The sequence below is a fragment of the Paroedura picta genome, chromosome 3 (genome assembly GCF_049243985.1).
Source record: "Paroedura picta isolate Pp20150507F chromosome 3, Ppicta_v3.0, whole genome shotgun sequence".
Classification (NCBI taxonomy): Eukaryota; Metazoa; Chordata; class Lepidosauria; order Squamata; family Gekkonidae; genus Paroedura; species Paroedura picta.
This window is the reverse complement of record NC_135371.1, coordinates 139,711,633-139,726,944: the sequence shown is the minus strand read 5'-3', so window position 1 is coordinate 139,726,944 and position 15,312 is coordinate 139,711,633. Positions and strand designations below refer to the sequence as shown.

The following is a 15,312-nucleotide window of genomic DNA, read 5'->3' as shown; positions in this document are numbered from 1 at the left end:
GTCCCGGCGGTGCAGGAAAGGTAGTTGTGCGCACGGGACAGGAGGGCGTCCGTGGCGGAGTGGGTGGCTGTTAGAAGTGCGCCGTGGGGGTCGTGCTCCTTCCCCCCCCCCGGGGAAGACGTTGTTGGAGGGGGCGCACAGAGGTGAGGACGTGTGGCTCGCTGGAGTGCACAGCTGAAGACCTGCCAAGCAGCCAACAGGGAGGCGCGCTTTGCGTGCCTCCCAATTGGCCGCTTGGCCCCCAAGTGCCACTCAGAGGGGCAAATCAGGAGCCGCTTCGCGGCTCCTGATTCGCCCCTCCGAGTTTTTATCATGGACGGCGCCCGCCCCATTCTCCTCCCTACTTGCCCTTAGGGCTTTATTTCTACCGCTCCGCAGGAGCAGTTACAGATAGTATATCACATGACTTCCAAAGGGATGAGCCTTTGAATGCATTTCAGGTCAGGCAGGCCCACTAAGAACAGTTATTTGCACAGTGATGGAAGAAATCAAGCTTTGTCTCCAGATTTTCCTTCCGCCTGTCTAGTTAAAAGCTAAAGCCCTAATGGCAGTCACAACTATGTGTTTCAGTTCTGTTGGTATGAGTTTAGACTGCTTCCCAATTCATTGTCTTATGGTTGCCTTTCTGTAAACCCACAAGAATTGCATAACAAAGAAACTGGAGAGAGAGAAATAGATTAAATGGAAGAACGTAGCGTGTAAAAGCCACAGCATTGCCTTGCATGAGAATATGCCTGTGATTTACAAAGTGTAAGGCAGAGAAAACTTGCCAAAATGATCATACAGGAACCTCCCTGAGCCATATGGGAGGGCGATATAGAAATAAATAAATAAATAAACTGTATATTTTATTATCATTTCCAAATATATTCTATATATTGTACACTTACCAAGGTCATGTGAATATCATACTTCTGGTTATCTGTTGTGAAATAACAACATACAGAAAGATCCTTTGTTATATCAAAAGCAGTCCTGGATCAGGTGACTTTTTGCAACATATACCTTGCCACCAATTTCTTCTCATACCATATTTCTGATAAGGCAAAGAAGACTCTTTGATATCAAAGCAAGGAAATTTAGATTGGACTAGATAAAGATACAGATGACCTTTAATGGCATAAATGAAAACTCAAATACAAACAGATAAACACAATTGAAATGAATGCTCAAAAAATACACACAAAAACACCAATGCATTGTTTACAATGTTAAATATAGAACCGTAGATTCCTCAATATGGACTCATAAAAAAAGGAATCACAAGGCAAGATAATGTAATAGTCCTCTCTGTATTATTAGTAAAAGTCCAAATAATGATAAAGGGTCAACCAAAACGGGATCCTTGGTAAATAACCCGCTTTCTGTGTATCTTCATCAGTGGTTGCTCTTCCACTATAGTTATGTTATAGTAATATGTATCACATTGGCAAATGCTCATCGCAGTCTTGGCGGCACATATACTAAAGTGCTCGCTTCGGCAGCACATCTACTAAAATTGGAACAATACAGAGAAGTTTGGCATGCCCCCTGCGCAATAAATAAAGGGCACTTTATGAAATCCCCAGACTGATGAGTGCATATCCTTCCGAGGTTGGTAAAATGAGTACCCAGCTTGCTGGGGGGTAAACGGTAATGACTGGGGAAGGCACTGGCAAACCACCCTGTATTGAGTCTGCCATGAAAACGCTAGAGGGCGTCACCCCAAGGTTCAGACATGACCCGGTGCTTGCACAGGGGATACCTTTACCTCTACTGCAATTCGATCTTAGCTATATAATCCTTAATCAAACTACATTGGCCAGAGAAAGCAAGAAAAGCCAGAACAGGAACATCATAACCATGCAAACAAAGTCTCTCCACTACCAGAATTTGACAATATCTGGCACAGGTCAGACTCGAAGGAAAGAGATTTAGCCTCACTGAAAGTAGTGCCTTCCTTGCCTGAAAAGGTCCCACAGATATTGGAGTACAGGCAACCAAAACACTGACTCCCAGAAAAAGCCAGGTCCCCCTGGGAATCCTGAACACTTCTCTGAAAATAGCTCTGTTACTTGGCTTTCTGGGGTCATATCAAAATCCTGGGCACACTGAATGATTGAGGTTTGCCTTCTAGGAATCTACCTTACAATTCAGACTGCTCTGGGAACCAAATTGTAAGCAGAAGACAGGGCCATCAGCCATTTCCTGACTTTTGTAAACCTACATTAATCAGATTTGCCACTCAGGTAATCCAGTCATCCTGCCCAGATGCACTCTACCCCCACTACCCCACCTACTATTAAGCACAAAAGCAATGTCTGTATATTTATTTAGCATATGTTATTTAACCTATATATGCACCCTCTTGCTGAGATTAAAACTGTCAAGAAGTTTGGAGTTGGGTGCCATCAACATGATAGCTGATGACATTCCGCTCTTCCTCCTGCTGCACAAGCCGCTGGCAGCAGGGCTCTCGGCAGTATCCTAGTGCAGTGGTCCCCAACCTGCAGGCCGCGGCCCGGGGCCGGGCCGCAAAGGCCATGGCGCCGGGCCGCGGCTCCCTCTCCCCGCCCCCCCCCCCCCGCAGTAAAAAACTTCCCAGGCCGCAAGCTTGCAGCCCGGGAAGCTACTTACTGCGGGAGGGCGGGGAGACGGGCGCGGCCCGATCCGCGGGTGCGGCTCACGGGCGCGGCCGGGTGCGGCTCGCGGGCGCGGCCGGGTGCGGCTCGCGGGCGCGGCCCGAAGCGTGGGCATGGCCCGCGCGGTCCCTGCGGGCGTGGCCCAATGCCCTGCCGGTCCCCAGCCTAATAAAGGTTGGGGACCACTGTCCTAGTGGATGTGGCAGTCCAGTGGTTAAGGGGAGGTGACTGGAGTTGAATCCATCCAAGGTCATGTGGTTGGGAAGGATTGAAATGCTAACTGGAGGTCACTTCTGAGACTTGATGGTATCCAGCTAACAGCTGTGGACTCTGTAAAGAACCTCAGGGTGTATTTGGATTCTACACTATCTTTAGATAAACAAGAGTCCATGGTGGCATGGTCAGCATTTTCCCACTGATGCCAGGCTTGCCAACTGGCTTCTTATTTGCTTCGGTCAGACCTTGCCACATTGGTCAATGCAGTGGTCACCTCCAGATGTAGTGCTGCAGTTTGCTTTATATAGGACTACCCTTGAAAATGCTTCAGAGACTGCAAGTGGTCCAGAATGCAGCTGTCAGTTGCTGGCTGAAATATCATGGTCCATTCATTCTACAGTTCTACAGCAGCTGCACTGGCTACCAGTTAGTCTCTGGGTCCCATTCAAGGTGTTGGCGTTAACCTTTAAACCCTTAATGGTCTGGGACCCTCTCATTTACAGGCATTCATGCTCCCCTTGATCATCCTCTAGGGCAGGGGTAGTCAACCTGTGGTCCTCCAGCTGTCCATGGACTACAATTCCCATGAATTGTGGGAATTGTAGTCAATGGACAGCTGGAGGACCACAGGTTGACTACCCCTGATCTAGGGGCCTCTAGCTGGTGCCTTTCTCCAGGGTGGCTTGGTTAGCTGTCACCAGGGAAAAGGCCTTCTCAGTTGTGGCCCCTATCCTGTGGAATGTACTCTTGGATGATACCCATTGTCTGACAGGCTTGTTTAGTTTCCACAGGGCATGTAAGACCCTGTTTTCTTTTTTGTTTGTTTGTTTGTTTGTTTGTTTTAGTGGTATTTGAACAGTTTAACATATTTTAACAGTTTAACATTTTCTTGTTAATAGTTTATACTTGTTACGGTTCTGTGTTATTTTTAACTTATTTATGTGGTTTTAATATTGTTAGTCTCTGTGAGACCTTGTGGGTGAGCAGCAAATTAAAAAATAATTTAAAAACCAGTCAAATAGTTGCCTGGTATCGCTGTCTTGACACAAGGGGAAGTAGTGAACCAAGTTGCACCTGTTGTTTGTATAACAGAAGCTCAGCCTGTATAACCAGCCAGGCTCCCTGAGAATACATACAGCATATGTTTGTAAAATCACAGCATTACTTTGTCCCATTGGAATGTCAGCTGCTCCAGCGTCTTTCTCATTTCCCAGCTCAAAGTCATTAACAGATTTTCAGGCAATGTTGTACCCTAATGAAAAGCATTCTGTGTTCTCTAATGGGATGGATAGATTGAACAGTAAGGCTGCTCTATGGCAATATATGACAATCAGTGCTGTATAGTACAAAACCATTAAATATCCCAGAAATTAATATGAATTACAAGCTCTGCTTAAGTGGAGCCCACATTCTTGCTTAAACAAATCCCTTAAACAGAATTGTCCAGTAAAATTATTTTTGAGTATGTTAGCAACCGTGGCTCAGGGGAATTATCATTTAATAGATAGTGGAATGCACTTTTCTTATTTACAAGACCTTTGGGAATATGAGATCTTTACGGGAAGCCTCACAAAGCTGGCAATCAAGTATGACATGTTGAGTTGTATCCAGTGAGTTTACAGAACAGAAACATAACCTCTCCTGAAATGGAACCCAATGATTGGGCATGTGCAAGCAAAGGGGGATTCAGACCATTTTCAGTTCAGCCCGAAACACCCACCATATATTATTAGTAAAGGTAAAGGTATCCCCTGTGCAAGCACCATATATTATTAGTTTGTTTGAATTGATTTGAATGGGTCTGAATCAGTTTAGTCCCATTGAAAACAATGGTAGCATTCAAATCTATAATGTTCTATAATGTTTTATGTAAACCGCCCAGAGCTGTAGGGAAGGGCGGTATAAAAATATAAATAAATAAACAAACAAACAAACAAATAAATAAATAGGGAGTTTCCCCTTTCCATCTTTTCCAGGCTCTGGGGAGGTGGGGATTTGAGGTTGAGGCATGAAACTTGCAGCCCAGCTGCAGGAGCCTATCCTCAATAGAATCTCCACATTTCAGAAATATCGGACCAGCTAGTTCAATCATAGACACACCCAAAAAGGGTGTCCCATCTGGCTGCCATTATTTCCTATGGTTAACAGACTAGATACTCTGATCTATTCCTAAATTCCCATCATTGGAACTTTCATACCTCTATCTCTTTCTCTCTCTCTTTCTCTCTCTCTCTCTCTCTCACACACACACACACCCAAGCATGGAAAAGACAGAAAAGGGGAACTTTTGTGAGAGTCTCTGCAGTGAAGCTGTGGCAACAGGATCAAGTTCACACAGCAGAGCATCTCAGGGATGAGAGGGACCAAATAAATTATAAAAATGATGCACAATAAAGCCTAGCAACAAAATCACTTTTATCCTAACACACTGCCTCATGGCACAACCAAGCCAACTATTGCCTGCTCACCAAGGCAGCAGCACATATAGACAGACTCATTCCCCGGGCAAGGCCAAACAGCTCTTCACAAATGTCAGTAGTGCATAAACACAATCCCAGAGAAGAGGGATCATTCACAGAAGCAACATTCCAGCAATCTAGAAAAACAAACCCCCAGCTGACTGGTGCAGTCACTAAAGTGCCCATCAGGAAAACCCTGTGGCCATGCATCACCAAACAGCTCTCACACAGCAGGGGCATGGAAATACAATCCTAGGGAACAGTGTGGGCATTAGTAAGGAAAGCAGAGAAGAACCTCCATCACTATACCCTGCCTACTAGTACCCATGCCCACAGCTGCCTACCCAGACCACCAGCAGCAGAAAGAACACGTTCACCCAAAGCATAAAAATCATTTGCCCCAGGAAGATCTCATAAAGCAAGAAGGAGGAGGTGATGTCCACCTTGATCCTCTTCTCTCACCAGGATCTGTGTGTACACCAGCCCCCACTGTTCCATTGGAGGAGCTCTGGCTGGCCTAAGTGCTGCAGTCGCTCCTTATCACAGGCTCTCCCCTTCCCACCTCCCACTCCTGCAAAAAAATAATGTTCATGTTATCATCAGCCAAATTTCACAATTAACATGGATTATTTCTGTGTGACTGGTGAATGATGATGATCACACCACCATCTACATCACTCCTGTGTTGAGGCTGTGCTCTTAGGGTTCCTTGTTAGTTTTCTGGTAGATGCATGTTGACTCAGACCCTGATTTGCTGTGGGGGAGGACAGAGGAGTTTTTGTCACATGAGCCTCAGCCAATCAACCTGCTTAATGGCCCTGCTGCTTCTTGCTATACTTTATAGGAAGAGCGTTTTTTGTCCCGGAAACCCATCACAGACTAAGAGGGGATGCAGTCCAAGCAAGTCTGTGCTCACCTCATGCCTCCACAAAGTCCATTGATGGGCAGACAAAAGCTGGCAAGTTGACCTTCAGGAAGGTCAGTTGCTCAACTTTATCAGGGTCCAGGTTCACATGATGCATGCAGACAATGTTGCCTATATGAGAAAATGCATGCTCACTCTGGACACGTATTGGAGGGCATGACAGGAAGGCCTGGCCATGTGAAAAGACTGACTTCCACATGACCCATTACCTCAGCAGACAGATGTTCTGTGACTCCCAGGGCTCCCCATAGTAAGCCCTCACCAATGCAGATGTAGCATCCTCTGTTGGGTCCATTTCATTCTTAGAAGAGGGACCACGCCACAGCATCTTCATCAAGTCCAGCTTGCATTGATTGGTGATGGATTCCTCAGGAAGGAGCTGGCTGCCGGGACAGGCAGGGGAGGAGCAGCAGCCAAGCTGCTCCCCCCCCCCCCCGGCCCTGGCTTTCAACCTTACCAGTTCAGACATCTGCCACATCACTGCCAGATAAGCAAGTCATGCCATTCAGTGTGGTAGTTTCCCCTCTTGGTGATAAAGCCCTTCACATGGGGGTCACACATGCTCACCACCATGTATGAATGTTATTTGCAAATTTCCCCAAAGTGATCATCTTCAGAGCCTTTGCACAAGGATGTGTACTGCTTGAACCAAGGCTGCACATCCCAGGTCTGACTCCAGAAAGGGGGCTGTGTCATCACAGGTTTTGTGACCAGACCCAGACTCACCATATCAGACAACATGTCTGTGAAACTCTTGAATGGCGCAAGAACTAACGCAATCTGGGAAAGGGTCATCCACTCCTCATTGCTGATCCATTTCTCAGCCTGAGAAATCCTAGTGTCTGGGACCAAGTCAGTATGAGCTCTCCTTTGCTCCACCAAGGGCTCAAACATACCCAGTCTGGCCTGGAGGAAATTTGCCTTCTGACCCCAAAGTGGCAATTGGCATTTCCCTGGGCATGTAAGACAGGGCCACACGAGCCAAGCACTGATGCAATCCCTTCTGTCCACCCAGTTACAATTTGCCTAAGTTCACAGAATCAGCATTTCTATCAGATGACTATCTAGCCTTTGCTTTAAAACTTTCAAAGGAGAACCTACCACCTCCCAGTGAAGCTTGTTTTACTGAGCTTGTTGGAACTTATTCTGGATATTTAGCTGAAAATTCTTTTTAATTAATTCCAACCCATTGGTTCTGGTCCGACCCTCTGGAGAAACAGAAAACAACTCCACTCCATCCTCTATGTGAGAGCTCTTCAAGAACTATAGTATTTGCGATGAAATTTTAGCATTAAGAATTCTTCCTACAGCAGGAACAGATTGGTTACTGTTAAGAAAATAAAATTGTTTTATTTGGACAGAGGAACATTTGACCAAATTTATTGTTCAGGTTTGATGGGTTGACCAATTAATGTTATAATAGTAAGTGATACTCAAATATTTAGAACTTTTAAGTTGATTGATTTCCTTATTTTCTACAGTTTCCAGCTCCTAGAGAATATTAACACTTTAGATTTTGAATACTTTATGTACAGAGAATTTTCTAAGTAGACAGTACATATGGGAAAAGCTTAAATATCTTAGAAGGCCACCTCGTGTGTAAGAGCATGATAGCATCATCAACATCCTAACCCCGCCCGCGGCGCCACGGACTAAATAAAGCCGTAAGGGCTTTGGGAGAGGAGTTAGGGCGGGCTCTGTCCAGGATGAGGAAGGGTGCCGATTGGCCCCTTCCTCTTCGCGCCTGCCGATTGGCCCCGCCAATTCCCGCCCTGCCCAAAAGGGAGCAGCTGAGCAGCGCGGCTGGTGGGGGTTCCCTAGCCGGCGGCCTGACGCACTGAGAGCGCCGCTGCGCGCCACTGCCAGGGGCTCCCTAGCCTAGCGCCCGCTGTATTTTTATTACAGCGGGCTTAATTACTAGTAAAGTAATAAAGGGATTGGATATGTATCTAATTTAGGAGGATGACCATTGATAGATTTAAAGTTTTGTGCCATATAATTCAAAAATAAATTGAAAAGTTGAGGAATGAGTATATAACCTTGTTTGGGAGTTTTGATCTTGTGTCCATTTTCAGGATATTTAACTTGATAAGAGGTAACAGTATGGAGTTTCTTAAGAAGAAAGTGTAACCAGGGATCATTTCTCGGGAACTCCAATTTGTTTCATTGTGGCTGTCTAGGAATCAAATCAAATGCACTTTTCAAATTGATTAAAGCTGCATACAATTTTTGTGTGCCATAGTTCATATGTTTATTGGCTTTAAAAGCCAGGAGAAAACAATGGTCTGTGGTGGATTTTCCTTTAGTAAATCCAATTTGTTCTGGATCAATAATGTTATGAAAGTGTAGCCAGTCATTTAGACAGTGCCCTGGATGTTTGGTGTAAAGTTTGCCAATTACAGAAAGAAGACTGATTGGGCTGGAATTCTCTGAAATATTAGGCCTGTCCTTTTCCAAGTTGGTTACCTAAGAATCAAATTGATGGCTACAGAACTGTTGGCAGTTGTACAACAGGTGTTATAAGTAGGTCAGTCAACCTCCAAGTCACTCCTGGAGACCTTCTGGAGTTAAAACTGATCTCCAGATACTGAGATCAGTTCCGCTCAAGAAAATTGTTGTTTTGGAAGGTGGACTCTATGGTTTTATACCCTGCAGAGTTTCCTGCCCTCTCCAGGCTCCAGCCTCAAATGTCCAGGACTTTTCCAACAAAGAGTTGGAAACCCTAGTTATGAGCCATCCATTCCTCAATACTTGAATTGATGTCGCAACCTCCATTTTTTCTTGGTTTATATTAGGAAAAAGGACAGGTGACAAACTTCAATGCATACTCTAGTAAAAATGTAGTTAACTTCATGAGGTGTCCTTGATGCACATATGTACAGAAAAAGCAAGTACATTGGTAAGCATACTTCCCAGTTTGAGTGGAGTAGGGTGTTGGGCATGTAGTTAATTGTCCTCCCTTCCAGTTCTTCCACCAAAGCTTATCCCCAACCTTTTCTGTGCTTATTGTGGGGAGGGGGGATGCATAGCTAAGCCCTTGCTTGCCAGTTTTAGATGGATGAAGGCTAATAAACTTAAGTTTAATCTTGACAACATGGTTGCATTACCCCTAATGGTGTAGGTTCATAGTTTGGGGGTGTTCCCGGACCCAGGTTTCCTGTTGGATAAACAGGTGGCAATGGTTGCTGGGGTGCCTTTCTCCTCCTTTGGCTGGTGAGGCAGCCTTTCTTGGGCAGAAAAGATCTTGTCATTTTGATACATTCTTTGGTAATATTTAGGCTAGATAGTTACAGTTTGTTCTATGTGGGGTTGCCCTTGAAGACTATTAAGAAGCTGCAGTTAGTATAGAATGCTGTGACCAGAGTGTTGACTGGAGAAACTGAATCATCCTTGTCTGGTCCCATCTGTAGTCCCAATTTGCTTCTAGGAGCTATTCAGGATGCTGATATTGATCATGGTTTGGGATCAGTATAAGTTAAGGACCACCTACTCCCATATGAACTTACCTGGCCTTTCAGTTATTTTCAGAGCCCTTGTCAACTGAGGTTACAACACAAAAAATGGCTTTCTCAGTCCAGGACACCAAAACTGGAATTCCCTCCTCAAAGAATTCTGCCCCCCTTCGCTGTCTTCTGCCCATAGGTAGACTATTTTTGTTTTGTGTGATGTTTCCTTGTTGACCCTCCTGCCTGCTTATGTTTTGATAGGTGGTGTTTTTGTACATTGTTTTTAAAGTAATTTTTGTGTCTTTTTAAAACTATTCACTGCCTTGAAACCACTGATTGATTTGAAAGGCAGAATAAAAATGTTTTCAACACCAACCATAAATTTTCCTAACAATTCCCCTCCCCCAAGAGGGGAAATAATAAAAAATTATTACTAATAAGAAATGCCCATGCTGGAAAATATTCTCACAAAAAACATTCACAGAAAACATTCTGCCTCACAAAAGGGTAAATATTCTAGCCAGACAGCAAATTGGATTAAGATACAGATGGGTGTAGAATACTTTAATTTTTACCTTCAGGTTCTTTATTTTGCAGCTTGATTTGCGTAGACTCCAACATAAAACAAAGCGTCTCTCTCCCTTCTGCTTCTTGCTGCTCTCTCTTCCAGCCTCCTGCCAGATGTTGCTCGAAGACTGGCACTAACCAATTGGCTTGGAAGGAAATTCGAGAACCAGTTCCGCAGCAGCACTTTCTGATAGCTATTTTTCCAGGCTATCTTTCTGTGGCTGGAAATGCAGCCTTCAGCAGGTCAAGTAAATTCTGGCTGACCACTTGCCATGCAAGCCGACCCTTAGCTGACAGACTAAGCCTTTGCTTAATTTGATGTGTGCTTGCTTTCTTCTAGATCAGAGATAGGAGACAACTTTCGTGCTACTGTGATGATGTTTCCCTGTCTCCCTCTGATTTTAATGCTGGCTTGTCCTTAATTCTTTCACTATTGAAGCTTGGCCTCGATAAAAACAACAGCTTTGTGCATGGAGTGCTCTGCCTTGAAGCCATAACATCTGGTTAACTTCATTCCAAATAAGGCATGCCCTTGCTGTCAAAAATTATGTCTGTGTGGCAGCTGGATGGTTTTAGGAACCATTAAGAAAAGCATTAAATAGAACGAATGGTCACCTCTAGTCAGAACAGCTGCAATAGGCTGCTGTGGTCAAGTGGCTTCATGCAGCAATTCTGCTACTGTTTTCAGGCCCCTCCTTATTCCTCTGTGGTCTCTAAACAAACAAAGGAAATGCAGTTTCCTTGTACATTTTTCAAAAGTGTCCTGCAGCCCAGCAGCAGTCATTCCTATGGACATTTATAATGCAATCCTACACAGAGTTAGCACCGGTCTAAACCCATTGTGTATCTGTGTGTGTCATTTGTACTTGAAAGATTACTACTTCCTGTCTACATGATCTGTGTTTCTTTCCTGTACATGTTTGCAAATCTAAACTTGGCTTGACTAATGTGCAAAAACAACAACAATAAAGCTGCAAAAACAGAACACCCCCCTCCCCATTAAGGTTTTTTTCACTGTTAAAAACTGTACCTGGAACAAACATTTCCTCTAGGTAAGTGGTGAACTCTGACTGCCCTAGTCTTCAAAGATTCTTATCATCTGAACAAGACAAGGTCTTGCCTCCATTCTTCCATCTTTCAGTTGAGGGTGGAATCTTTTCTTTATGGAAAGCATTAAGAGGCTTTAACAGATCCACAAACCTACTTAAGGCATTGCTGCTTGACAGCCACCTTGCACTGCAGTGGAAAGAGACATCACCTTGTGCATCCTTCAGTAACATTTCTGAACTGTCAGTGGGTCTTCCCATTGAAGCGTTGGAAATTGACAATATCAGGAACAGATTTCATCATATCCTCAAACTTGAACTATCTGGATGCCAACTGTTCATGATGAACAATGCAATGAACAGGGAGAAGCTCTGGAAAGCTAGGATCAATGTTCATGAGTGCAATTGGTCCTGCATGTTTCCTCACCACTGGAGGTGCTCCATTTGTGTAACACTGACAAGCTTTTCCAGTGGAATTTCAGTATTTGCCAAGGCTTTGTCGAGTGCATCCTTAATCTGTTGGGGGTACCTGCCCCCAGAGAGAGATGCCTGGCCTCAATCTGGGCCAGGGCCTTCTCAGTCCTTGCCCTGACCTGGTGGAATGAGCTCCCGGCAGAGCTGAGGGCCCTGATGGAGCTGTCAGAGTTCTGCACAGCTTGTAAAACGGAACTCTTACGCCTGGTCTTCGGTTGAGGCAGGGTCTGTCTCAGTGGGCTCTCTCAGGCTATGCTACGCCATTTGATGAACCCCTTCGTGGACAGTTGTGGGGAGGTTGGAGGATTTTTTTCCCCTACCATCTTGTGATTGTGGTTTTATAGTTTTGGGGTTTTTATAGGGTGCTGCTATGTAATGTGCTTTGAGTCCAAGGAGGAAGGCGGACAAGGAATGGGATGGATGGATGGATGGATGTCAGAACCCTGAGTCCTTTCTTTTAGTGCCACTAAGTCCAACATCTCTTCTCTCACAGTCACATCAGAAGGTGCATAATAGACAAAAAAACTGCCAGCTGTGGGTTGTCTGCTTTGTCTTTTGACTAGACTTCTCTGTACCTGTGAGCCAAAGGCCACATATATATTATTTAAATCCTGCCAAGAAGAATTGATCCTATTGAAGGACTTCATTAGCAAACAGTAAGTTGAAAAACAACCACTGATGAAAACTTACTTGAAAACGGTTATAATCTAGAGGTTGTTTTGGTTGTTCAAATAAAAAGAAGAGATTAGACACGTTTGTTGCATTCATTGTGAAATTATTGTAGCCTAGGATAGGTTCTTTTTTCTGTTGTTGTCTGTAGATTCGTCAATGGCCAAGTTGAAGGAACCACTTTTGCAAGTTTGCCTGCAGCAGCGGCACCATTCTGAGAAATATGCCTATTTGTAGTATGGCATGAAACTGTTTGTGCTATTAGTCACTGAACTTTAGCGTTCTTTGGGTCTAACACCACAAAGATATCAGTGAACATCATTTTTAAAAATTTGCCATCAGAATATGGACATTTGGCACAAGCAATATGCCATGCCATGACGAAACCAACTTTGGCTGTTACGTTGGCTTTCTTGCCAAATGGTCCCCACAGTGTCTGCTAGCTATTTAGTGATGATTTTAACATAGCCAGCTTGTTTCTCCATAACTCTGATTTGGGTGGATAATCAGACAATAAGATTTTGTGATTTGTTTCATAGTGGAGCTTCTAGTTCCTGAGTTTGAAGTGACTGAGTAGCAAATTTGGGCTGATCCTGCATTGAGCAGGAGATTGGACTAGATGGCCTGTATGGCCCCTTCCAACTCTATGATTCTATGATTCTATGAAATTACAAATAAGACATAGTGAGACAGATGGAGGTGGCAAGGCAGACTCTTGCTTAGGGGCCGCTAATGGCACCCCCCAGGGCAAGTGCTGGGTCAGGAGCCACAAAGCAGGTCTCAGAGAGCTGCCTGTGGCTTGCAAGCCGTGGTTTGGTCATCTCTGGCATAAGATAACTAAGCTTTGGTTCTCCTATGCCATGGTTTGTCCTTCTCTGCAGTACACTACTAATTTTGCCAGTTTATATGTTTATAAGAAAAGAGAGAGAAGATGCACCAAGCAGAGATGTTAATAATAGTTACCAAAGAGAGATTTGATTAAATTAGAAAACTGCCCTTTCTCTTATAGATACCTGTGTTTCAGCTTGGGCAATATTCTCAAGTCTGTGGGAAGCACCAGGTAGGGAGTGGGTAACATGCAGTAAAGTCCCCTGTAACTTTAGTTGTGTGATGATGAGATGAGGAGGCCAGTAGAGCATCTAAACAGATCACGAGGAGCTTGTTCTTGCCTGACGTCACCAGCAGGTTCTTCATAATCTTTGCAAGGTTCCATTTGCCCTGAGAGACACCACAATTAGGTGTCTGTGTGTGTGAATCCCATTCCACTGAGAAACCGCTCTGTCAGGAACTTCTTCCGGATGTTTAGATGGAATTTCTTTTGAATTAATTTCATCCCATTCATTCTGGTCTGTCCCTCTGGGGCAAGAGAGAACAATTCTGTTCCATCCTCCATATGGCACCCTTTTAAATACTTGAAGATGGTTGTCAGATCCCCTCTCAGTAGTCTCCTCTCTAGGCTAGCATCACCACCCGTGATCTGGATACAATACTCTTTTTGATACAGCCCAAAATCCCATTTGCCTTCTTAGCCACTGAGTCACACTGCTGACTCATGTTCAATGTATGGTCTACTAAGACTCTTAGATCCTTTTCGCACGTGCTGTTGCCAAGACAAGTCTCCTCCATCTTATATTGGTGTATTTGGTTTTTCCTACCTAAATGCAGAACTTTACATTTGCTCCCAATCTCTTTATTGAAGATACAATGATGCTAACGTCTCTAGGTCCTTTGCTAAAACTGACTTCCTAGAATTAGTTACTCTGCTTTAACCTTATTGGAAATTGGGAGACAAGAGGAGAAATAATGTCCTAAACAAAGCATTTGTTCATTTGTCATGATTGTTTTATATCTTGATATTTATGTTTCTATGGCCTCAGCTAATTCTCATAATCTCTTTCTCCTCTCCCAGTCCTTGCTGCTCTTAGCCCTGGTGGGTGCGGTATTTTTGGGTCTCAACCTGGTCTTCCTTGCTATCTATCTGATTTGCCTGTGCTGCTGCAAAAGAGAGGAAGAGTCTGAAACCAAGAAGTCTAACTCCTGTTGCCTCACCTGGACTGCTGTGGTTGCTGGTCTTATCTGCTGGTGAGTTCCATTATACTGGGGAGGAAAATGGGGCACATGATGGGAAACGTGATGTTTGCTGCTTTCACATTGGGTTGCTAAAGAAGGTTTTCTACCACAGTTTTCTCTACATGAAGGAATGTCTACTGGCTTACAATCACATTCCTGTCCCCATAAAGGCACCTTGTGAGGTAGGTGGGGCCAAGAGAGCTCTGAGTGAACAGTGGCTCGGAAGGTGGAGGTTTTCTGGGAACTGTAGAGATCAGTTCTTGTGAAGAAAATGGCTGCTTTGGAGGGTGGACTCTATGGCATTATACTCTTCCCTCCCCAGTCTCCATCTCAGATCTCTGGGAATTTACCAACTGGCAGTGGACAGCCCAATTTCACAGACAAGTTGTAACTAGGTCCTGTAGGGGTGATCTTAAATTAATGGAATTATTTGTGGTGGAAGTAAGTTCTTCCCTTTTGGCCAACTGTTTAGAGGCAGCCAGCCAATGTTACTCTGTCTATGAAGAAAGCCCATGTAATTTCTGCTGGGTTTTTCTCTCCCGTTGAAGGAGAGGCTACCAGGATGTGTTCTCAAGGCTATATGAATATGAAGAACCATCCCAAATTGACATGAACGAGGTAGCTGGAACTTTTTGTTAGGAATGTTGCTCAGTGACAAGGTGAGGAATCCCTGGGCACTTACCTGCTAGGATTGCCAGCTCTGGCTTGGGAATTTCCTGGAGATTTGAGATTAGAGCCTGGAGAAGACATACTTGAAGGGGGGAGGGAGTGCGGTGGAGATATAATTCTATTGTAGTTTCTGACGACCTCCAGCTCCCC

At 44.4% G+C, this 15,312-nt stretch overlaps 1 protein-coding gene, 1 long non-coding RNA gene and 1 other non-coding gene across 5 annotated transcripts in view; 2 read left to right on the top strand and 1 right to left on the bottom strand.

The window, feature by feature from the left end:
• Positions 1-15,312, top strand: part of TTYH2 (tweety family member 2) — a 104,737-nt gene that overhangs the window by 23,831 nt on the left and 65,594 nt on the right. For 2 of the 3 annotated variants that reach the window (XM_077328286.1, XM_077328285.1), the window contains exon 2: positions 14,333-14,505. In XM_077328286.1, coding sequence (XP_077184401.1) covers positions 14,333-14,505 — 173 coding nt within the window. Of the gene's footprint in view, positions 1-14,332; positions 14,506-15,312 lie in introns of those variants that run through there. The other variant, XM_077328287.1, reaches the window with a different exon arrangement.
• LOC143833016 (uncharacterized) lies at positions 890-7,495 on the bottom strand. The gene is made up of 3 exons (XR_013229496.1): positions 6,789-7,495; positions 5,759-5,867; positions 890-922 (listed from the first exon to the last, which is right to left on the bottom strand). It is a non-coding gene; the product is annotated as an uncharacterized LOC143833016 (long non-coding RNA).
• Positions 1,469-1,574, top strand: LOC143834600 (U6 spliceosomal RNA). Its single transcript, XR_013229850.1, has one exon. It is a non-coding gene; the product is annotated as a U6 spliceosomal RNA (small nuclear RNA).